Here is a 23,748-nt window from a genome sequence, read left to right as displayed (position 1 = left end):
CCCAACCTCATGTCCCTTCTCTCTCTCTCTCTCTGTCTCTCTCTCTCTCTCTCTCTCTCTCTCTCTCTCTCTCTCTCTCTCTCTCTCTCTGTCTCTCTCTCTCTCTCTTTCTCTCTCACACACACACACAGAGAGAGAGAGAGAACTAAAACCCATGGAGTCTGATTTGTGCTGGTCGCCTACTCCTGAGTATGAGCCTGCCTTGGAGTGTGATTGATACAGTGTCAGTTCATTGAAGAAAACTGAACTTAAACAAAGTCACCATATAATAGGGGACAATACCCCCAACAAGACATCAAAATTAAAAAAATCTGACACCAGGAGTGGCTTATATCTTTTTGAGTCATTGGCCAAAGGGGTCCCATAGACACCCCTCTCCCCATACTACAGGCTATTGCCAATGCTGTATGTTACCCTCCACAACTTGAAGGCAAGCTATTGTTTTGAAGTCTTTCTCCTTATTTATGTAGCCATTTGCAGTGATCCATCCATATGAGCGACGCCTTCACCATGTCTCTCCAGTTCTCTTCTGTTTCTTTCATCTTTCTCCCCAGAGTGTTTTCTAATACCTTTGTGATTTGTTCTCTATATATTGCTTGTTTAAGAACGTATCAGTTCCACCCTGTCTCAAAAAAAAAAAAAAAAAAAAAAAAAAAAAAAAAAAGATGTGTCAGTTCCTACACACTTGTGAACTTTCCAGGTTTGCTTCTGTTATTGCCCCATTCCGTTGTTGTCAGAGAAGATACATTCGGATGTTGTCTTGGGAGATGTGCTGATGCGTGTTGCATGGTCTCACTTGTGCCCTTGAAACAGTGTTTCATGTGCTTTGAGATGAATGTACAACTTGATTGGAAGAGAAAAAAATGTCATGATATTTTGTCACCCAATTTGGCAGCTTCTTTCTTCAGTAGGTACTCCTGTACTTCCTGCAGGTTTTAAAAGTTACTAACATTAAATCTCCAGCTCTGGAAACAATTCACTTTTATCAGTTGTTGCTGGCGCCCCCAATTCCATCCCTTTCCTTGGCCTGTAACTATCTGGCAGAGCCCCTTACAGCCATAGCAGCCATCTGTTTTACTTGTATGCTGTGATAGAGTTAACTAACTTTTGGCTGTTGTATATGTAGGTGCTTTCCAAGATCTTGTCTCTTTCCTATTAATAACACTGCAAAGAGTGTCCTGTGCAGAAATACTGATGCAACTTTCAATTATTTCCTGAGAATTATTTTTCCAGAGGTCAAAGATAACAGAAGTCTAAATACCTGTGTTCACTCAGATACTCTACTAGGCAGAGCGTGAAAGGTATGAAATTAGGGAGATATGTTCCTCTCCATCCTGGAATTCACAGTCAAGGACTTGCACCCTTACAAATGTAATTCCAGTAGCAGACAGAAATTATTCTAAATGTCATTATAATCATTGACCAGTGTAAATTGTATGAAGCAGGATTACATAGTTTTACCTAATCCCTGGGTGCCAGCCTTCAAATCCACTGGAATAGATGGACTTTTCTCTTGCAGAATACTCTAGGGTGAGTATGTGAATGAAGAGATTTGGTGACATTTTTGCTTTATTTTCTTCCCCCAGTGCAGTGTCACTTGTGGACAGGGATACCAGCTAAGGGCAGTGAAGTGCATCATTGGGACTTACATGTCGGTGGTAGATGACAATGACTGTAATGCAGCAACTAGGCCAACCGATACCCAGGTGAGTCTTTCGCTTCAGCCCGGGCATTGGCTTTGCACAGTAAAAGGCCAAATGTCTCACCGAATCATTTTCATAGAGAATCCGCACAGTTAGCACAGCTGGAGTATTAAAGTATCCAGAGATTACTTATTTTCTACATTGAAAATCTAACTTTTTTTTTTTTCTGGTTTTGTCTTTGTTGCTGTTTTAATTATCTGTAGATTGGTGCTTCATTCTTGTCAGATAGCAAATATTAGTTGGTTGTGTCTTGAACTTGGATATCTTACATAATTTATTTGAAGATTCCTCCAGTCGGTTCAGGCATAAGTGCAAGAAGTGTGTGTTGCTCAAGCCAGTTCGCAGCAGCTCTCAAGACTCAAGAGCTTCACGGGCCTTGTGGGCTGCAGGCTGCATGGGCTGCTCCTAATGCTGGAAAGCACTGGGGAGGAGGAGAGCTGAGACATCCTCAAAACTCACTCCTTAGAAGGTTACTAGGTAGCACAGACACCTGTGCTAACAAGGTCATTGATGCCTCTGTGTGTGTGTGTGTGTGTGTGTGTGTGTGTGTGTGGTGTGTGTGTGTGTGTGGTGTGTGTGTGTGTGTGGTGTGTGTGTGTGTTGTGTGTGTGTGTGGTTGTGTGTGTGTGTGGGTGTGTGTGTGGTTGGTTGTGTGTGTGTGTGTGGTGTGTGTGTGTGTGTTGGTGTGTGTGTGTGGTGTGTGTGTTGGTGTGGTGTGTGTGTGTGTGTGGTGTGTGTGGTGTGTGTGGCGTGTGTGTGTGTGTGTGGTGTGTGTGTGTGTGTGTGTGTGGTGTGTGTGTGTGTGTGTGTGTGTGTGTGTGTGTGTGTGTGTGTGTGTGTGAGCTCTTTGGTTCTGTCATCAAGGTCAGGTTCATAGCTCGGAAACTGGCATGCTGAGGTAGCATACAGCACAGATATCAGCAGGTACTGTAACTTACAGCTTCATTTTTGATGTGTCAGTTGTTTCCAGTTTAAGAAAGTTAAAGGGAGACTTTAACAATTTGTAGTTGTTTTTATCATGAATAGCACCCAAGGGTGAATATTTGAAAATTATTATCTAAGTCTGCAAAGACATTTTCTTCAGTAGCATAAAGTCTCAGGCAGCCCAGGCTGGCTTCATTCTTTGTAGCCAAGAACAATTTCTGATTCCCTTGCCTTCTTCCTGAGTCCTGAGATGACAGACAAATGCTGCCCTGCTTTAGGCAGTCCTGAGTATTGACACTAGGGTTTCATGCATCCTAGTGAGGACTCTCCCCACTTAGCTGCCTTCTCGCCCTCATCTCAAAGAGATTTCCAAGGTGGGAGTTGGTGAGGCAGGTTCTAATGCAGCTCCTCATTTCACTTTTCCCTTTGTCCTAAACGTTCAACCATTCAGTAACACACTTTAACTAGATTTTCTGGCAATTATAGACATCATTTGGCAATAGGTTCAAAAGCTGAACAACAACAAAACAATTATTAGATTCTATTATTAGAATCAACTGGCTATCTGAAATATGAGATAATTGTAGGTTTAAATGTCACTTGTAAATTTTTGCTAAGCATCATCTAACTCTGTAAACTTTCTAAGTATGCACACAAATACAAATATCTGCATGTAATGTTTGTAAGGACAAACACATGCACATGCACGTACACACACACACACACACACACACACACACACACACACACACACACACAGTAGTTAGTCCCAAGAGCGTGTCAGTCCTTACGTCAGGTGAAAGCTCAACAATTCCCTTAGAGCTATCCAATGGGATTTCTCCCTCTCACTCTATAGTGTATTTGTCCATAGACTCCCCAGCTGAAGCCTATGGATAAGTTGTTTGCATTTTGCAAAAGTCCCCTGGGACTCTCTTTGGAGCACAAGCAATGGAAAAAGACCAGACGTGGAGCAAGGTAGTAGAATTTTCATGCCACACGTAAAGTTTGAAAGCAACCAAGCATCTGTGACCTTCAGACTCACGTCCCAGCACTTTTGCTCCAGGTCAGCTGACTCTTGGATCTTGATAACTACCTATCAAACCAAGGAGTCCTGGGCAGCTCCTGAGGCTGGAAGTGACCGTAAACAGATGTGTGCTTTTGGTTTCCACTCTGTAAATAAGACACTAGCACCCACTCACAGATGTCTGAGTTCACTACAGCAACTTTCCCTGCCTGATTGAGGAGCACTATGTGACTTCCTACCATTGGCCTCCAGAAAATTCCTTTTATATCTAAGGTTGACCTTCAGAGCCCCAGGGTGGGGGATGTACATGTTATCTTTAGGTGCCCTGGGAAAACAAGCTCATGATTAGCAACTTTTGATTAGGAAACTACCTGAAATGTGAGAACACAATTTAGCCTTGAGAATTTTTAAACATTAACAGTTAATAATTTTTAAATGTTATCCTGCTTTTGCCCTCCTTCACAATGCTTCCTCCCTTTTCCTCTGAACAGGTGAATAAACAGGGCTTTAGCGATCATTAAGGAATCCCTGCCCTGTGTTAAGGCATCCAGAAAATGATTCAGATCACAGCCCTCTTTGCAACTGAAGAGGCTGGGACTAAGAGAGGCCAGGGCCTAAGAGAGGCCATAGGGCTTGCAGAAAAAAGGCAGAAATCAGAGTATTTACACTTCTTGATGCAGTGTGCTCTGTTACCATGACTATGTATCTATAAACATGTGCTGCCCTGAAGGTAAATGTTTTCTCCTTTCATGTCTAGGACTGTGAATTATCATCTTGTCACCCTCCCCAACTGGGCCTGGAACCAAGGAGAAATGCACACAGTGTGCCCAGAACCCAGTGGCGATTTGGGTCTTGGACTCCAGTAAGAAACACAGACTGGGAGAAAACTGGGGAGGTGTGCCGAGGAGACAGATACTCTCTGACATGACTATAGCAAGGGGGTTAAGAACGGATAAGAAACTGGGATCAGTGTAAAACACTAAGAAGCCATTTCAGTGACATGTCTGTGTCCTTTCACTCCAACACTCAGTGCTCAGCCACTTGTGGAAAAGGTACCCGGATGAGATATGTCAGTTGTCGGGATGAGGATGGTTCTGTGGCTGCTGAGAGTGCCTGTGCTACCTTGCCTAAGCCAGTAGCCAAGGAAGAATGTTCTGTGACACCCTGCGGGCAGTGGAAGGCTCTAGACTGGAGCTCTGTAAGTGTGGATTTTGTGAGGTTGGGTACGATTCAAAGATGGGGAGATAAAGAGTCGGAGGGCCCATATATATTTGAGGGTTTGGGTTTTTTTTATTGTTTTGTTTGTTTGTTTGCTTGTTTAGTTGTTGTTTTGTTTTGTTTTGTATTTTGAGACAGGGTTTCTCTGTGTAGCCTTGGTTGTCCTGGACTTGCTTCGTAGACCAGGCTGGCCTCGAATTCACAGAGATCTGCCTGCCTCTGCCTCCCCAAGTGCTGGGATTATAGTCATGTGCCAGTGGAAGGTAAATATTATGAATGAGTAATATTTCAGAGTTGGACTTGAGATTTAAATTATCCAGTTCCATATAAGCTAAGTGTGAAGAAATCTGAGTCAAATGTCCAAGAAATGCACATTTAAAAATAATATGTGAGTTATAGTCAACAGTCTACTCAACTACCTGTCCTGCTGGGCTGATTGCAAATCTCAGTCTGCAGAGGCCCAGCAGTATATAAGAGATTTATAGAGCCCAAATAGTGGCAAGGAGAGGAAGAGGGCAGGGGGTTCCCTAACTTTGAGTCTGATTGTTCATGTATCTTGTGATCCCTCAAAGGCAGGTGTGTCCCTCGGTTCCCTTCCAGGAGTGCCATGGGGACCTTCTCACAATGCCATGAGCCCTGTCTTCTAGAAACTCAAGCACCAACTGTGTGTGCTTTCATAAAAGCAGATGAACCTTTTCTTCAGGCAACCTCAGTTATCAGCCCTTCAACACTCCCAGAATCCATGAAGTAGCTTAGGTTAGGTGATCAGGGAGGCTGTGGAAAAGTAAGATTAGCATTGCAGGAAATTTCAAAATACGTGTATGAGACTTGGAGTCACCGGGCTATGAAGAGATTCAGGCCTAACCATTTGCTAGCTGCCTGATTTCGAGCCACATCTTTCCCTCTGCTCTTAAAAGAAGAAGGGGCCAGGGATATGGTTCAGTGGGTAACAACACTCTCTGTGCCAGCATAAGGACCTGAGTTTAAATTCCTGGGCATGGTGGGCCTGCTGGTAACTCAGCGCTAGGGAGCTGAGATAAACAGATTTCAGTGGATCCCCAGAGCTTGATGGCTGGCCAGGCTAGCTGAAAAGTGAGAGCTTCTGGTTCAGTGAGACAAGGAACTATAGAGGAACAACACACCCCACATGCACACACACACACACACACACACACACACACACTTGAATAAGAAAATAAAATTAAGTTTAAAAAACAACCAGAATGAATACCTATTTTACGACATTGTTGGTACGATTGAGATCATATACACTGAATGCTTAGCAGAAAATCGGTACTCAACAAACGACAAATAATCTCACTATTATGCATGCAGTAAGGCAGAAAAGCACAAAGCTGTCTGTGAGGTGCCACAGGTACAACCAAAACCAGGATGCCCCTGACATGAGAGGTTCTTGGCTTCCTCAAGAAGCTTCAAGTGCAGTACATGAAGAATGAGAGAGTAGCCAGAGGCTCCGTAATCGGAGACCTAGCAAAGCAGCAAGGCGTTTGGATGTTTTAAGTGAACTTGGAAGTCACCAGATGGGTGCATGAGTTCAGTCATAATAGGTGACCTTTGCCAGTGATAAAAAACACCTACGTTCCTAAGCAGAAGACTCCAGCTGATAGCTATTACATTAATCCTGGCAAGGGAAGGCCATGCCTTTCTTGGACAAAAGAGGTGAGGGTTGGAACAGAAGTGTCTGGATCTGGTTGTGGTGTTTGAATACTAAGTTGACAGCATTTCTTGATGAAAGGTCTGTTGGATGGGAAAGGAAGAAAGCTGTTAAGGCTGGCTCTAAGACTTTAGCTGGGCACCTGGGAAAATGCTCAGCCACTTGAAGAAGCATAGATTCAGGAACGTAACTATGACTCACAAGTGACAAAGATCTTTCTTTCTGGGTATTCAACAGTGCTCCGTGACCTGTGGGCAAGGTAAGGCAACCCGGCAAGTGGTGTGTGTCAACTACAGCGACCAAGTGATTGATGGGAGTGAGTGTGACCCAGATTATATCCCGGAAACTGACCAGGACTGTTCCATGTCACCATGCCCTCAGTGGACCCCAAACACTGGCTTTGTTCACCCATTTCAAACCGAGGCCCTCCATCCCAGGAGTGACAGCCCTAGCCGCACTCATGTGCTTGGAGGAAACCAGTGGAGGACCGGCCCCTGGGGAGCCGTGAGTACCCACATTGCTTCTCTCTTGCTTATGTGGTGTCTGGAGGAACGCAGACTAGAATTGTTTCTGAGACATTCTTCCTTTAAAAGATTATTGACACACATTTGCATTCAAGTTGGGTGAAGTGCCCCTTTGTACCTGATTAGTTGGAAGAGGGGGTGTCACCCCTGGGTGACTAGACTTCATGGTTGAACCCTGAGGGGGTGGGGCAGGCAGAGTATACCTGGAAGAGAGAGGGCAGAGAGACTTTCCTGAAGAGAAGTTCTTTTTCTATTTTACTGCTTCTTCATTTGTGCATGTGTATGCTTACCATTGCTTGGTTGTGAAAAAGCAGACACTGGATGGCTGGAGTTGACGCTCTCCTCCCACTGTGTGGGCCCAAGGGCTGAAGTCAGGTTATCAGACTTGGCAGAAAGCATGTAGACTTGACGAGCTATCTCTCAGGCCCAGAAGGGAGTTCTTAGTGGAGGCGTCCTTTCCTTGGTAAACCTCAATTTCCTCATCTGTAAAAGGATGACAATGTTAAGTCCTTTCTGTAGTTTCGAAAGTTAAATGAGATGATTATGTAAAGTGCCTTGTCCCGCCCTTGCTGCAGGATGAAGCCCCACCCCACCACCACCACCCCCACCACCACCACCTCCACCTCCACCCTGCAACTACTGAGCTATGTCATCATGGCCGATACTACCATCCCTCCAGCCTCTAAGGCCTTGAAAAATACTTAATGTCAGAAGAAAAGAAAGTGCATTTGCACATTTTAAACTGTTACGCTGGCTAATTTTAAACAAAAATATGTTGTAGAATACAGAAACATCTAAAGGCATTCCAAAGGGAAAGAGTGACAGGGAACTCTGGTGGCCAAGTAATCAGAGTGTCTGTTAGTTCCTTACTTTTAGTTTCCTTCTAGTACTGCTGATTGTGTTAAACTATTTCTGGGCTGAAAGGAATTAGAAGTCTGCCGCTCCCCCACAGTGAGTGTAAATGCAGTGGCAATATTGGCCTGTGAGTGCTGATTGGATTATGTGCGTAGACCCCTTAGTGTGGCTGTTGGCTACCTGATCTAGCACCTTCACCTGGCGCTCTCCTCCTCTCCTGTTTTCTGCAAGTCTCCCTCCCTTACTTAGGAAAGGTTTCAATTCTGAAAAACTGAAGAGTGATCAGGGAAAGTCATCACTGAGTGTGTCATGGGTTTTCCTGCTTGAAAAAATAAAAAGTCACCATGTATATTTTGATGATACCGTGACATGTTTTTTATTGTTGATGATGTTTGGTTGGAGTGGGGGTTTTGTTTTGTTTTGTGGCTTACTACTATTTTCATTTGAATCCACTTTTAGGAAAGATGTATCTGTCTCAGGTTAAATGATTCTGCCCCGAGGAGGTAGAGTCCCCAGTCTAGGAAGATTAGATAAGGAAAGAATACTATTGTCCTTACGATGCCTTTGTTTTCTTTTGTGTCTGTTTTTATTTCTCTCTTTTCCTAAGTGAGACTTCAGCTAGACAGTGGATTTCTTTTTTTTTTTTTTTTTTTGTCTTGTGTTGTCATGTCTACTTTCCATGGAGAGTGCAGTTTGCTCACACATCTTTGCATTTTAATAGGACAACTGTGTGAGCACAGCTTATAACACTGAGTGCTCCTTACATTAGGGTAACAAAACTCATAGGTGACACGAAAAAGGAATGATACAAAACTGTACCACCCAGCAAAAAGCTCAAGGGATACTACAAGTCCATTTACAACATGGAAGATGTTTTAAATTCTGCTCCTCAAAGATAACTAAGATAATTGTTCTCTGTGTCTTTACACATTAGTGCAAAACTAAAACAAACAGACCAATAAAAAACCAGTATTTCAGGCTTCGAGTAAGTGTAGCAGAAACTTCAGAGGAAAAAAAGTAAAATTTTGTAAGACAAAACATACTTAAATAATTCTCAAATGCTACCAATAGACCTATTGCCCCACTCTGTGATTAAAAAGTGGAAGTTCTGCATAGGGTGTTTTTTTTTTTTTTTTTTTTTTAACCCTTTTAATTAAATGCTTATTTATTTTTTTACACACATGAAAGGAGATCAAAAGACAACTCACAGTTTTATTTTTCCACCATATGAGTGCTAGAAATCAAACTAAGGGCATCAGCTTTAGAGGCAGCAGTCTTTTCCTACTGGGCCATATAGCCATCTCATACATTTTAAAATCAATTATAACTTAACCAAGATAGGTGAGAAGCTGTTATTTCCCATCACAAAAACTAAACTGTAGTCAAATGCACTCAGCAACATTTTTTCCCTTCACATCTTGATATGGTGAAGGCTGGCTAAAGCACGGTATTTTTAAATGACCCTGGCTTTGAGACCCAGTGAGTGGGATGGATTTGGTGGTCTCGCGCCTGCAATCTCAGCACTCTGGAAACTAAGGCAGGAGAATCCCACACGGTTCTGAGGCTAGCCTATGCTACATAGTGAAAAACTTTCTCAGAGAATTGGAACTAAAACTAAACCACTCAGCTTGTTAGTGGAAGAAGACTGCATTGCTTCAAAGCCTCAATGAGTCCAATAAGCATCCCAGTTTTACGACAAGGCTCATTGTGAAGGGTGCTAGGAAGTGCACTAGGTTAAAAAGGTAAGGAATTTCTGGAAAGAGAAACACTCCAACTGTAGATTCACAGGAGAGCTATGAGAAGTGTGTGTGAGAAACCAACCGAAATGCAAACAACAACCATTCAAGAACGTTCCGCTGAAACGGACCAAAGGGAGATTTGTCAAGATGGAATTCAATTGAGTTCGTTGAGGAAGTGAAGAGCAAATAAACACACTTTACTGTCATCAGCCACAAAAGTATAGGCTCTTATGGGGGAGGCGATACTCACCTAATATTGGAAGTAATGTCTAAATGACATTCTGGGATACAGTTATGGCGTCACTGAATGAGTTCGCATGGAAGTTCAGTTTCCACAACTGGTAACTTATTAAGTATGAGCGAACGTCTGTGTTGTAAGAGACTCAGACACTGGTTCTAAAGGAGCCCTTGACATTTTGAAAAAATGTTCACAAACTGTGGCATCCCTTGACACATCTGTCCCTCTCAGAAATGAGGACAGGACACAGGTGGACAATGAACAGGGCTGCACAGAGAACTCTAAACTTTATGACTCACGGGGGAAGGGGCTGGGGGAAGGGCGGGGGGGGGGGCGGGCTGGCGCTCAACACACGCCAATGGCCTGGAGAACGTGAAGAGGGGCCCCTCTCTACTGCCCAGGCATTTGCGCATGCGAACAAAGCGAACAGCGCCACCTCAGGGAAGGGCCCAGTTCTTCTACTCCCATTCTCCACTCTGTATGAGACTTGAAAGTGGTCTCTGTCCAGCTGGTTTGTGTGTGGATAGAAGGCAGGTGGTGCCGAGGATAAGTGTGTTGCTGTGTGTGTTTAGTGTTCTAGTACCTGCGCTGGAGGGTCCCAGAGGCGAGTTGTGGTGTGTCAGGATGAAAACGGATACACTGCCAACGACTGTGTAGAGAGAATCAAACCTGATGAGCAAAGAGCCTGTGAATCCGGCCCCTGTCCCCAATGGGCTTATGGTAGCTGGGGAGAGGTAAGAGCAAACCATTTGTCTGTCTGCACTTTGTTAACTGGATACTATTGTTTAATATTTCATTTTTCAAAATTAGATGTAGGAGAAGCTTCTAGATCTGGGATTCCCTAGGGTATTTCTGTTAGTTCTATCATGCTGTTTTATTTTATTTTATGTACATTGGTGGCTTGACTGCATTATGTATGTGTGTGTGTGTAGATGTCAGATCCCCTGGAACAGGAGTTACAGACTGTTATGAGCTGCCATGTGGGTGCTGGGAATTGAACCCGGGTCCTCTGGAAGAACAGCCAGTTAGCCACTCTTAACCCTTGAGCCCTATTTCCAGCCCCCTATCATGCTTTTTAAATGCACTTATTACTAACAAAAGAAAGCTTGAATATATAGGGGTGGGAATGAGGAAAGATGACGCATAAACCTAAATCTAAGTTATTAGTTAACCTGATGATTAAGAAATAAGTGCATATATGTAGAAGTGCCCGTGGGAGTTTTTCTGTTTCTGCTATAGTTTGGGGTGCACTCCCTCCCATGGCAGAGTGCCATCCAATATTTCAAATTCTTTACAAAACCCAAATGGGTGTTAGTCCTCTCACAGGTGACCTTAGTGAATGATGATCTGAATATTCATTCTCCAATAACGATCCCTTTGAGCTTTATCTTTGTAGAATTGCCCACTTTGCCTGATAAAGGGTAACATGGTGTCTGGAGTGCATTAAAAATAAAACAGATCCATTCCTTGGCTGTGATTTACTTTTTTTTTTTATTGTTTTGTTTTGTTTTTCAAGACAAGGTTTCTCTGTGTGGCCTTGGCTGTCCTGGAGTCACTTTTTAGACCAGGCTGGCCTCAAACTCACAGTGATCCACCTGCCTCTGCCTCCCAAGTGCTGAGATTAAAGGCATGCACCACACACCCAGCTTGATTTATTTTTTTAAATTAAGATATAAAGTATTTTCCACTTTCTTTTCCTTTTCACTCCAGCCCTTCCCATGCACACACCTTGTTCTCTCTCAAGTTCATGGTCTCTGTTTCTTTGTGTGTGTATGTGTATATATATATACACATATATATAAATTATCAATACATATAGTGTATTTATATGATTTCAGGGATGGCCAATTGCTATTGGATAACCAGTTGGGTGCTCTTCACTGCTTGAGAGATTGTTTCTCTCACTTTCAATATTCACTGTAGTTCTCTGTCCAGGTTTGGGGTCCAGTGACATTTTCCCTTCCATGTTAGAATGTCTACTGGTGTCATCCTTGTTCAGGTCTTGTTTATACAGCCATGTTGATGAGACTTCATAAGTGTAGCTTCCCTGACATTTCTAAGAGATGAAATCTCACAGCAAACAGCCAGTTCTTCTAGCCGCTACAATCACAATCCTCTACTTTGACCCCTGAGCCTCGGGGACATGAGTTGGGTTATAGCTGAGTCAGTTGAGGCTGGACACAACATGGCCACTTGTTCTCTGCATTTTGATTGGTTGTGGTTTTCTGTAGTGGTTACAAGGAGATGTTTCTTTGATGGTGGGCATAAGGACAAGTATTTAGAATGGCGTTAGGAATTGTGTGGTTTTAGTAAAGTGATGGTTGTAGGTTCCCCTCCAAGACCACAAATTCATTAGCGTCAGGAGTTGGCCATTTCCAGTACCATGCATGATTTTCTTCTTGTTGAACAGACCTGAAGTCCAATTAGAGAGCTATTGGTTGCCACCAAGGGATGCATGTCACTACTGCATCCCCAGTGATGTTGCCATGCTGAGTGTCGTAGCTGGGTAGGACTATTGGTTACTTGGAAGCTTTGGTGGCACCAGCAGTTCTCAGGGAGGAGGCCTTGAGGTCAGAACCTGCTTGGCTCCTCTGCATCCTGTGCCTGAAATACATGATGTCTTCAGCAACAGGAACTTACCTTCCATCCCTGGGAGGCTGTCAAGGGCAACAGCAGTAGCCTGTGCTTGAGGAATCTTTTAAACAACACTGACCAACAACTCAAAAGAAGGGTTCTCAGTCTGGTGTTAAGGTTCTGTTAGCATCCTCAGCCTAGGCAATACGTGTGTGTGTGTGTGCGCGAGCGCGCAGACTTGTCCATATTATATGTAATGTTAGGTAGATAGATAGTACTATGGTAACTTATGACTTTTCTGGACATCTTTCCTACTATCTGACCCTCTTCTCCACTATTACTTCATCTTCCTCTCCTCTTCCTAATTAAAGAGCCCCCCTCTATTGTTCCCTGTACCCCATGGTCCCTTCTAGGAAATTCAAATGAGGGGGAGAGAGAGACAGACAGACAGACACAGACAGAGACAGACAGACAGACAGAGAGCAAGTGACATTTGACATTTATCTCTCTAGGTCTGGGCTAAAATATTCAATGTGATCTGAGAATTTCAGGGTTTCATTTCCCTTTACAGCTGAGTAATGTTCCATAGTGTGTATGTACCACATTTCCATTATCTGTTGTCAGTTGCAGGACACTTAGGTTGTTTCCACCTCCTAGCTATTGTGAATAAAGCCACAATGGTCATGGCTGAACAAGTATCTGTGGAGTAGAATGTCCAGTGCTTTGGGCATATGCCAAGGGGTGGTGTAGCTGGGTCATGTGACAGACTCACTCTTAGCTTGGGGAGGACTTCCCATGCTGGTCCCTGTAGCAGCTGGACCAGTTTGCAGTCCCACCAACATTGAGTATGGGTTCTCACCCCCCTCAAATACCCTCCAGCATTTGTTGTCAGTTGTTTTATTGGTCTTTGCCATTCTGATTGGCGTAAAATAAAATCTCAACATTATTTTGACTTTTATTCATCTAATTGCTATGGATGATGAACATTTTTTGAGATATTTCTTAGCCATAGCTTTGTTCCTAAACAAAGCAAAAACCTAAAGAACTCTCCATTTAGATCCCAAACCTAGTTTTTTAAATGGGCCTTTTAATTTTAAGTCTTCTTTGTACTCTGAGTTCTTTATGGACTATGGATATTAATTCTTTGCCAGTGTACAGCTGGCAAAGATGCTTCCCCACTTTGTGGGATTCTTCTTCCCTTCACTGGTTGTTACCTTGGCTGTGCAGGAGCTTTTTAGTTTTATGAGGTTTCACTTGCCAGCAGTTGTCCTCATTCCTGGGCAAATTGGGTCCTATTCAGAAAGTCTTTCTCTTTGCCTATATCCTAGACCTATTGCCTATGTTCCTTCTAGTCATTTCCATGTTTTAGGTTTCACAATTTGTTCTTTGATCCATTTGGAGTTAGTTTTTGTGCAAGATGATAGATATGGGTCTAGTGTCATTTCTCTTTATAGGGACACTTTAGTTTCCCCAGCACCATTTGTTTAAGATGTTTTCTTTTCTTCAATATATATATTTTTTATCTGGTATTAGATCACTGTAATATAGTGTACTCATATTTGGAGGTTCAGTTTTGTTCCATTAGTCTATATGTCGGTTTTGAATCAGCACTCTGTCCTCGCTGACTTGTCTTGCCACTTGACCCAAACCAGAGTTATCTGAGAAAAGAAAGCCACAACTGAGAACGTGCCTTAAAAAGACTGGCCTCTAAGAAAGTGTGTGGGGCATTTTATTAATTAGCAATTGATGTCAGAGGTCCCAGACCACACTGTAAGTGGTGTCATTCCTGGGCAGGTGGTCCTGGACTATAAGAAAGCAACTTGAGTAAGCCATTGAGAGCAAGCCATGGCTTCTCCTCAGTTCCTGCCTCTAGGTTCCTGCCCTCCTTGATTTTTCCCATCCTGGCATTCCACAGTGATGAGCTGTTACCTGGAAATATAAGACGAACATAGGCCTTGTTGCTTTCGGTCACGGTGTATATCACAGCAATAGAAAAACCTACCTAAGGTAATATCATATTGCTTTGGTTTCTATAGCTCTGTAATATATCTTGAGGCTTAAGATAGTGTCCCCAGCACTGCTCTTTTGCTCAGGACTGTTTTTAATATCCAGAGCCTTTTTGGGTGATGCATGATTTTTTTTTTTAATTTCTGTGAAGAATGAGATGGTGATTTGGTTTGATTGGGATTGCACTGAGTCTGTAAATAACTTTTGACAGAATGGTCATTTTCACAATACTAATTCTATCAATCCATGAACACAGTGATGGTCTAGTGTCTATCTTTTCCTTCAGCGATTTAAAGTTTTCATTGTAGAGGTCCTTTACATCTTTGATTAAGTCTATTCCTAGAGATCTTATTTTCTTTGAGGCAACTGTGACTGGGAGTGTGCCCATGATCTTCTTCTCTGTATGGGAGTTTAAAGCCCATGCAAGCTGGAGTGCCAGACTGGACTGGATGCGGAACTTTGGCTATATCTGGGAAGTTGAGGGGGCTCACGGAGGGAAGGATCAGACAGTCTCACCCCACTCGACCCTGGTTCAGGATGTGCAAGATCTGAGCTGGCCCTGGGTACAACGCTTGTCAGTTTTATGATATTAATAAGTAACATACCTTACACCAGTTTTCATATCATTATCCATGAACTGGATTAGTAGTAGTACCACCTGAATAGCATTTATGACTGTTGTATGAGAGTGCATCTATTACATGCCTAAAATGTAGCCTTCGATGAATCAAGTGAGACTGTAATAATGAAACAAACTTACTTTGTTAGTAGTAAGAATGATATGCATTAGTGGTAGTAGTGTTGGGAGTTTTGCACTCCTATTATCCATTATAGCATGACTTTTTGTGCATATTTATGTTAATGAAAATATCTCTCTATAGTTGAATCTTTAAGAAAAACACATACTTAAAGCACATTGAGTTGTCATTTCTTTACTTTTTTTTTTTTTAACCAAATAAAGCCTAAAAATTAACACCTGGGAGACCCCAGCAGTAAGAGGAAGAAAAAAAGACATAAGAGACGATGGGCCCATTAGCCCACAGTCTTATGTCCCATCATTTCGTACACATAACCTAGAAGTCACAGGCACTTGCGCCAGAGAGTTCTGTTGACTTTCACTGACGTCATTCTGGGCAGTGCTGCTAAGAGAGGGAGGGAGGGAAGGAGAGGCTTTGAGACTCTTGTGATGTGAGTCTTCCCAGCACTGTGCAGTTTTGTCCTGTGGGATCCATAATTAGGCTTCTGTAGTTGGATCCAAGCCAGGGGAGTGCACGCCTTTGCTTAGATGCTTTGGTTATCATGGATCAGCCCTTCCAAATGTTGTGGGAGAGCTGGCCTTGACACAGTGGGGAAACTGAATGTCTGTGTTCCTGGATGTGAGTACAGCCCTGCTGTCCAAGAAATACAACTTGTTCCTGTCTCCCAAACATGAATCATGCCAGGACTGAGAACTTTAGCTAGCACTCATTCCCGCCATGCTGTTTATTCATCCCAGGGAGATATTATACTTGTCCGAAGGTTTGACGATAGACTTAAACAGTGGAGCATCATAACTGGAAAAAGAGGATCACCAAAGGTCCATCCACGACAGCTTCATAGAAGTTGCTGGAATCTGTGGGTTTGTGCAAGACTCAGTTCTTGGATTAAATACCTAGCAACATTTAAAAATAAAATTTGAAGTTCAGCCTGGTAGCTCATGTCTATAATCTCAACACCCAGGAGGCTGAGGCATGAGGCCAGTTAGGATTACAGTGAGTTCCAGACCATCCTAGACTGCACAGTGAAACTTTGTCTCAAAACAAAAGCAAGCAAACAAACAAAAAGGAGAAGGAGGAGGAGAAGGAGAAGAAGAAGAAAAAGATTATCAATGACCTTCAAATAAAATAAGACAGGCTGAGTCGTTATCTCTTTTATTTGATATTGAGTAGTTCCTGGTTATTTATTTACTGAGTTTTGTATACCTCAAAGAATTTATCTTAGCTACTGGTTAATGGATTGAGATGGGTTAAATTAGCATCTCAACCTTCATTTTATATATGAGGCAAGTAGCTGTGTTCTCAACCTGATGGGGTGAGCTATATATAAGTTCTTACCACAGAGGGAAAGAAGCCCTCACTGAGGAGTAGCTAGTGCTCACAGGAGGAGCCATGGTCCGTTGGCTGCATCATTGTTGGCAATTTGCCTTGGCTCTGTCTGTCAGCCTTCAGCTGCTCCAACATTACAGTAAAGTGTAGCCAAGAAAAAGCCTCCTGTGGCGAAATAGAATCCGTCAGGTGCTGTTCACACAAAAATGACTGTAGTGTTCTTTGCTTCTGCCCCTCTTCCAGTGTACCAAGCCGTGTGGTGGAGGCATGCGGACAAGACTGGTGGTCTGTCAGCGGGCTAACGGTGACCGGTTCCCAGATTTGAGCTGTGAAGTTCTCGACAAACCTCCAGACCGTGAGCAGTGCAACATACAAGCTTGCCCACAAGATGCTGCATGGAGTACTGGCCCGTGGAGCTCGGTACGACCCTAATGCTTCATGTTTGCTCCCCAAACTCTGAGACGATTGTTAGGAGTACTCTGGGGCATGCCTTCATAGCCAAGAACTGTCACGCCCATGAGAGCACCCTAGACACTGTGCTATGAGCACCCCACTACTTCCTCCCTGTTATAGCACAGTAGAACTAACACTGTATAATACTGCCAAAGGGACTTCATAGAAAACATATACCTCATGCAGGAATGGTGCCAAGAAGTACATCCCTTTGCCTAGAACAATTGTGTGTATTGCATGTACATCGATAATGATTTAGAGAGACCGCTCCGTAGTAGCTGATCTGTGCTTTCTAAGCTGTTGTGTCTCTGACTGTTGGAGCAAGGTCCCTGTTTATTGAGGCCAATGCAATGGTTCTTTTTCAATAGCTATCATTTGCTTTGGTGAGACTTGGATATATACTTTAGCACAATCAACATAAAGTCTATACCCACCAATAGACTAGTCATTTTGGAAGTACAGGTGACCAGCAGTGTAATCAGTGGCCCAATACCTTCCTTCTGAGGTGTCTGGACTCTCTTCCCTGCTTCCAGACAGGAAGTCCAACTGAGACCAGTTTTCACTTTGCTCCTAGTTTTCCTTAGCCAGCAGCTGACATGGTAAGGCAGGTTTACAAATACTCTACAGACTTCTGGAGCAGTTTTTAGCAAACAGAGGGATTTACTGTGTCAACACAATACCTTGGCTAAGCTGTGACAAAAACTTTGGAGCCAGTAGGTCTGATGTCTCTGAGTACAGTAAATAGTCCTATAAGCACACTAATTGCAGTGAAGCTGAAATCAGTCACCGTATGAAGTCATTCCCAGACGCCCTTTTTAAAATTCAGTCTGGTCCTAGGAAGGTCCTAGTCATTCCCAGTGCCAGGTGAAGAGCGGATTAAGTGAAGTAGCAAGATTGGCACCCACTGATGCTCCTTCAAGGCAAGGGTCTCAGCATCTGAGGCTGCATCCACAGGGATTGGTTCTGTAACCTAGTTACAGGGCTTGCTATGCGGCAGGGAACTAGAAGAAGCAGCAGAGGCCCAGACTGTGCTCTCTAGCTTGGCTGTGGGATTTTAATCCAGAAGCTTAAGAAAAGTTACAGCATCATATGTCACATCTATGGCTCTTAAAGGATGTCTTGTCCACAAAGCTGGCACCTTTTCCAGATGAATGCTCTGAAGAAGGCTTGAGGTAATGTTAGGACACAGAGGATGTCTTTTGAAAGCCCCAGCTTCCCTCTGTCACTGCTACACACTACTGTCCATGAACGGTCTCTTCTCAAGCCTGCGGCACGTTCACACTCTGTGTACAGACAACACCAGGCCCCCTTCTCCCAAGTCCATTCGCACTCTCAAAGGTAGTACGTCACTAGTTTGATTAAAGAAAAGAAATCTGTGTTTTCCTTTTGCAGATTTTAACCCTTAGCTCATGCCATATTTTTCTAAAATAAATTGTTTAGGAAAATGGAAAAAAATATTTTCATGATGAGTTATAAAACACAGGGCTGAGACTATGTCTGTTTGCAAACATATGTATACATACACATGTATGTGTGTATGTACATGTATGTATATACATATATGCTGGGTTTTCTTTCTGGAACATTCTCACAGTATATCCCTTATTGATAATTTAATAGCTTAATTTTTTAAGGTAAGTTGCTGATTGCTTGAGCTGAAGAGCATATTTAATATTGATGTTTTTCTTGGGGCTGCATACAGTCTTCTAAACTATAAGAGAGAATGAAAGGAGAGTAAATTTTCTGTACTGTAGCCCATGCAGACTATGGATTTTAAAGCTAGCTTTACTGCCTATGTAATCTCATAAAGTTATTGTTAGTTTGACAGATTTTAATTCTACTGTCTTACGGAAAAGGCCACTTTTGCAAGGCTTTTAAGCTGTGATTTTTTTTTAAAAGACTAAATCAAAAAGCATTTTGTTTAGGTAGATAACAATTTAAATATGTTAATTTTATGTACATGCAAGAGAGCTGTCATTCAGACTCTTACTGTATGTAGGATTTTGATGGTTTTGGTTTTATGTTTATTACACAGACGCTTTGGTATAATGTCTTTGGAATTCTACGTTTTGGCATACCTCAATGACTCCTGTTTCTAGCCATAAAGTCTTAATTACGGTGCTTTACCATTCTAACTACAGTGAAGTTAACAAGAGTACAAAAGAAAAAGAAGTGCTTTTGAGGTGCTAACATCTTACTTCCAACAGAAAGCAACCTAGGCTGACTAGAGGCCAGGCTGGCAATGACTCTTCCTGCCAGCTTCTTTTGCTCTCAGGGCCTCCCACACATAGACACTGTCATATCACAAAGCTGTGTGACAAGGCCAAGGTCAAGTGGAGACAGCTTACATCAACGCTGCCTATGAAGGAGCAGTATTTGAGAAAGAAACCCCAGATCATTGTTGCTACAAGTTTCAGGGACTCTGCAATGAAGCTTCTTTGAACTTAAGATTCAAATGATCCTTTGAGAGGGACCATTGGTTCTGGCTCAAGTCACTGCAATCTATGAATCATGGTTATCACACTGGTTGTAGCATCTCACACCTGCGATCCAGCACTCTGGAGCCGGAGTCAGGAGGGTCACCTCTTAACTTGAGGCCATAATAAGTTCCAGGCTAGCCAGAGCTATAGAGTCTCTTGTCTCAGAAAAAAGTAATCAGGATTGAGAAAAACATCCTACAAAAAATTTTTTTCTAGTCTTTTAAAAATAATATCCCTAAATTCTTAGTATTGTTTTGTTTGTGAAACAGTGTTCTTCAGCTCTGTTGAATTATTGAGCCAGTCCTAGAAACACATTGGATAGTAAATACACTTACCCCATGACAAAGGGAACAAATTGAAAAGAGAGCTCTATATTGTCAAGGTGAAGCAAGAAATGTCTTAAAAGTCAGGAGCATTCTAGACTGAGCAAATCCGTCTAGAGAAAGAAGGCCGTGTCACTGTCAAGGCCACACACGCAGGATAGTTTGGTGACATTTTTTTCTGCAATGCCCTGAATCTCTGTTCACTGATCCTCTTGGAGCTGGTTCTTCTCTGCAGAAATTGCTTGTTTGGGCGTTTCCATGACAACGCTAACCGTGTTCTCTGGGCCTCTGAGACCCGTGCTTGTGGACCCGAGCGATGAGGGTTTATGAGCTTGCAAGGGAGCTGTGCTTTTGTTTCAGCGTGGCAAACTGAAGTATTTCTGTCTACCTCATTTTCATACCACAGTGCGCAGTTTCTATAGGTAGAAAGAGAAAATGTTTGACACCAGTGTTTTACAACTTCCTTACATCACTAGAAAAGAAAAAAGATTATAAATATCACAACCACGTTTCTAAAACTAGTTTTAAGCAGCCATGTCTCCGTATTTCCGAATATTTTGAGTGGTACAGATTTCTATGTGTTAATATAATAAAGCGTATTTATTTTTCCATGTTATTTAATTTCACAAGCAATGTTTAAAAAAAATGTGTGTGAGCTGACTATGAAGGCAAATAGGCTATATGGATTAGAAATGAATGTATGTTTCTTTTGATTAAAAATATATATATATTTTAATTTTGTAAACTCTCTCTATCCTGTCTCCCCCAAACTCTGAGTGGCCACATGTTAAACTTCATGTCACCTGCTAGGCTAAAGTGTGCGCTTTGAACGGTTACTTTAAAAGAATTCTGAATCAGAAATGATGACAAGTTCTATAAACAAACATTTGTGAGGCTTCACATTGTGTTGAGTAGCTTTTTCTTTTCTAACAATGTTGTCTTGGTCTGTTGAGTTTCAACTCTAAAATAAAACTGCTCTGTTTACTTAATTTGAAGATAATGGTATAACATAGAAAAAAGAGAGATGATTCTGAGACAGACCACTAATGTGTGCACACAGGATTGTACCAGGGTCTCTAGTTCAGACAACTGCAGAAGGCTTCCATTTGTGACTTCTTTTATTTGTTCACCTTAATAAGCTTCAGAAAGGATTTATTATTAAAGAAAAATAAATATTATAGCAGTAAAAGTGGACGTTCTAAGACAGCCTTCCCTTCGGAAAAAAAAAAAATATATATATATATGCAGGTGGTAATGCCTCGTTCCATCCTCCACATCACCCTATTGTTTATAGTGGTACTTACACACAACAGATCCAAAATCAGGGGCTGGAGATCCTTGTATGAGTTAGAAGTTTATGAAAACGTGACAGAAACAGCCTTGTTCAGTGGATAATGGTAACCACAGCTAAGCTTACTGAGCATGTCTGTGTTGGTGCCAGCCCTCTTGCTGTTCCGTGAGGGGACCACTGTGACACCCCATTGCACGTTGCTGTGATCTGCTTCAGTGGCAAGACCTCTCACGATATGTGCCCACTCTGCTAATCCTATTTTGAGTGACATAAACAGGTTATGATCAATGAATTATGCGACTTCTGTTAGGAGGTTCCTAAAATTCAAATATCATCCTGAACAACACTGAGCTGACCCTGACATTGTGCAATGAGTCCAACAATAGAAAATCCTAAATTATTGGTGTAATTGGCAAATTCTCATACCTGGCAGTTGCAGAAATGTCATGTAACTGTCTTAAGGTAGGCACTGACAAACAACCCTCTCTTTCATGTTAAAGATACAGTTTTGGCCAGAGTGCTCTGATCATGTAAGATTCCAACTTTGAAAAACTGCAATTAAATATAAAATTTTAAGTGATATTTTTACTAAAATGAACATATATCTTAAACATATTGCTATCACTTTTAAAAAGGAAAGATTCTCATATTGGTTTGTTTTGAGGCAACATCTTGCCTAGGTTGGTCTTAAACTTCTGATCTTCTTCCTCAACCTGAGCTGGATACATTTTTTTTTTTTTTTCTTAATCAAAAGACCATGACAGATGAAATCACATTTTCACTAAGTTCAATATAGATTAAGACTTTCTATAAAGCACCCATGTCTGGGGTGTTTAGAGCCATCAGAACGTATGTCTGCAGCTACTTATTAAAAAGAAAACTCAACTGACAGTACATATTTTATGGTGACTGTATGTCTACGTCACATCTTTTGGCAGCAATTTCACCCCATGCCTGGACAGCTATTTCATCACCTCTTTTGACTGCTAGTTCAGGGTGGCTTAGTAGATTTCTATTCTTATGTGTTTAAAAAGTGTGAATCTGGGAGGGTGTACAGGAGTAGGAGGAGTGCCCTGCTTTCAGGGGACACCATGTCCTTGGCCTGGCTCAGGAGTTGTCTCGCTATTGAGGAAAGGGATGAAAACACTGGAATGTGGAGAGGGGAGTAGAGGTTGCATCCAAGAGTAACTGGCTGGGAGGGGATCCTGGACATTAGCAAAGGCTTTTCCAGAAGGTTTGTCTTGGGGAAGAATGTAAAGGAGTAAAAGACTTTGACCTTGTTCCCTTCCAAAGAAAAGCCATCCATTTCCCAGCAAATGCTTGTAAGGTGCCTACCGTGGGTTGAGTCTACACTATTAGGCACTACAGATACAGCAAGGGGCAAATCAGAACCGTGCTTTACAAAGGACAAAGGGAAATTTTTAGCTCGAAATGGAGAAAGCCAAACTCACATAATCAAAGACCAGCACGCACCTTTGGCTGGCAGCTCCCGCAGCTAAATATAAAAGGGCAAATTGCTGTTAGACCCTACAGCATCGCAGTTGCTGATGGTGTTCACTCAATAAAGAAAAATTAGCAAGCCTCTTAGATATGAAGTTGTCCAGTCACTTTTAAATAGATGCCCAACACTGTGGGAACAGACACTTAAACATTTCGGTTGGTTCGTCTGTTTTTAAAGCCCTGTCCTAGAATCTACTCCCTTTACGTCCCAGTGTGGTTGATTACTCTGAGACCCACAATCAGGGGAGACCTGGCTGGCTGCCGCCTCCTCTCTGGAACCCAGAGCACTCCCACCACCACCCCATGGGGAAGCTGTGCTCCAAGGTCACATCTCCCCTTGGTTACTTAATAGAGGCCAATAAAAGATCCGCAGTGAGTGGGCTGAGCACTGTCTTCTCTGTAGTTCCCTTGCAGTGGGGTGATTGTTATGAAGATCCTTAAAACCAAAACTTCCCGACCCGTATGAAATAATAAATTGGCAACAAAAATAAATGTGTACAGTTGGCACGAAGGAAGATAACGCACACAAGCTTAGCCAGAGCCCAGCCCATCGTTGCTGTACAGATCTGATTACCTTGGCTCCCTGTGGAAGAGCTTACGCCTGACCATATCCTCCTCCGGTGAGGGAAAGACTCTATGCTGCCGGTTTCCAGTGTGGAACTCACTAGTGACATATGACCAACACTAGACACATCAACTGGACCTGGGTGGCGCAGGACTATAATCCCAGCACCTAGGTTGTTTGAGGCAGCAGAATCCCAAACCTTGGCCTGGGCTGCCTAAACAGACTAGCCACACCATGTCTCAAAAGTGTCGTTCCCGCCCCCCCTCCCCAAGGGCTAAAAAGAAGTTAGGGATCTATACACCTCAGTGGTAAGGCCTGACGGACCAGGCCTGAGACTCTAACCCTATACTACCCTAAACACTTGTAATATAAATAAAGGACAGGAAGCTACATGTTTAAAGACATTAACTTATAAATCTATTAATCATAGTCACCCTAAATTTTAAACAAGCTTTCATAGCTGGTGACTACCAGATGGGCAACCAGTCAACAGTATCTATTTAACAATTAGTTATAAACTAGCCAAAGATCAAATTTATAAAAAGTAAACTTGGAGGAAACTCCAGTGTCT

At 42.5% G+C, this 23,748-nt stretch overlaps 1 protein-coding gene across 1 annotated transcript in view; it reads left to right on the top strand.

Moving 5' to 3' along the window:
* The window catches only part of Adamts9 (ADAM metallopeptidase with thrombospondin type 1 motif 9), a 164,078-nt gene that overhangs the window by 72,924 nt on the left and 67,406 nt on the right, over positions 1 to 23,748 (top strand). Inside the window, exons 23-28 of the mRNA XM_051154938.1 lie at positions 1,587 to 1,706; positions 4,409 to 4,513; positions 4,682 to 4,849; positions 6,782 to 7,048; positions 10,473 to 10,634; positions 16,809 to 16,985. Coding sequence (XP_051010895.1) covers positions 1,587 to 1,706; positions 4,409 to 4,513; positions 4,682 to 4,849; positions 6,782 to 7,048; positions 10,473 to 10,634; positions 16,809 to 16,985 — 999 coding nt within the window. The remainder of the gene's footprint in view (positions 1 to 1,586; positions 1,707 to 4,408; positions 4,514 to 4,681; positions 4,850 to 6,781; positions 7,049 to 10,472; positions 10,635 to 16,808; positions 16,986 to 23,748) is intronic.

The sequence above is a fragment of the Acomys russatus genome, chromosome 13 (assembly GCF_903995435.1).
Source record: "Acomys russatus chromosome 13, mAcoRus1.1, whole genome shotgun sequence".
In the NCBI taxonomy this organism is placed as follows: domain Eukaryota; kingdom Metazoa; phylum Chordata; class Mammalia; order Rodentia; family Muridae; genus Acomys; species Acomys russatus.
This window is presented reverse-complemented; position numbering and strand designations above follow the sequence as displayed.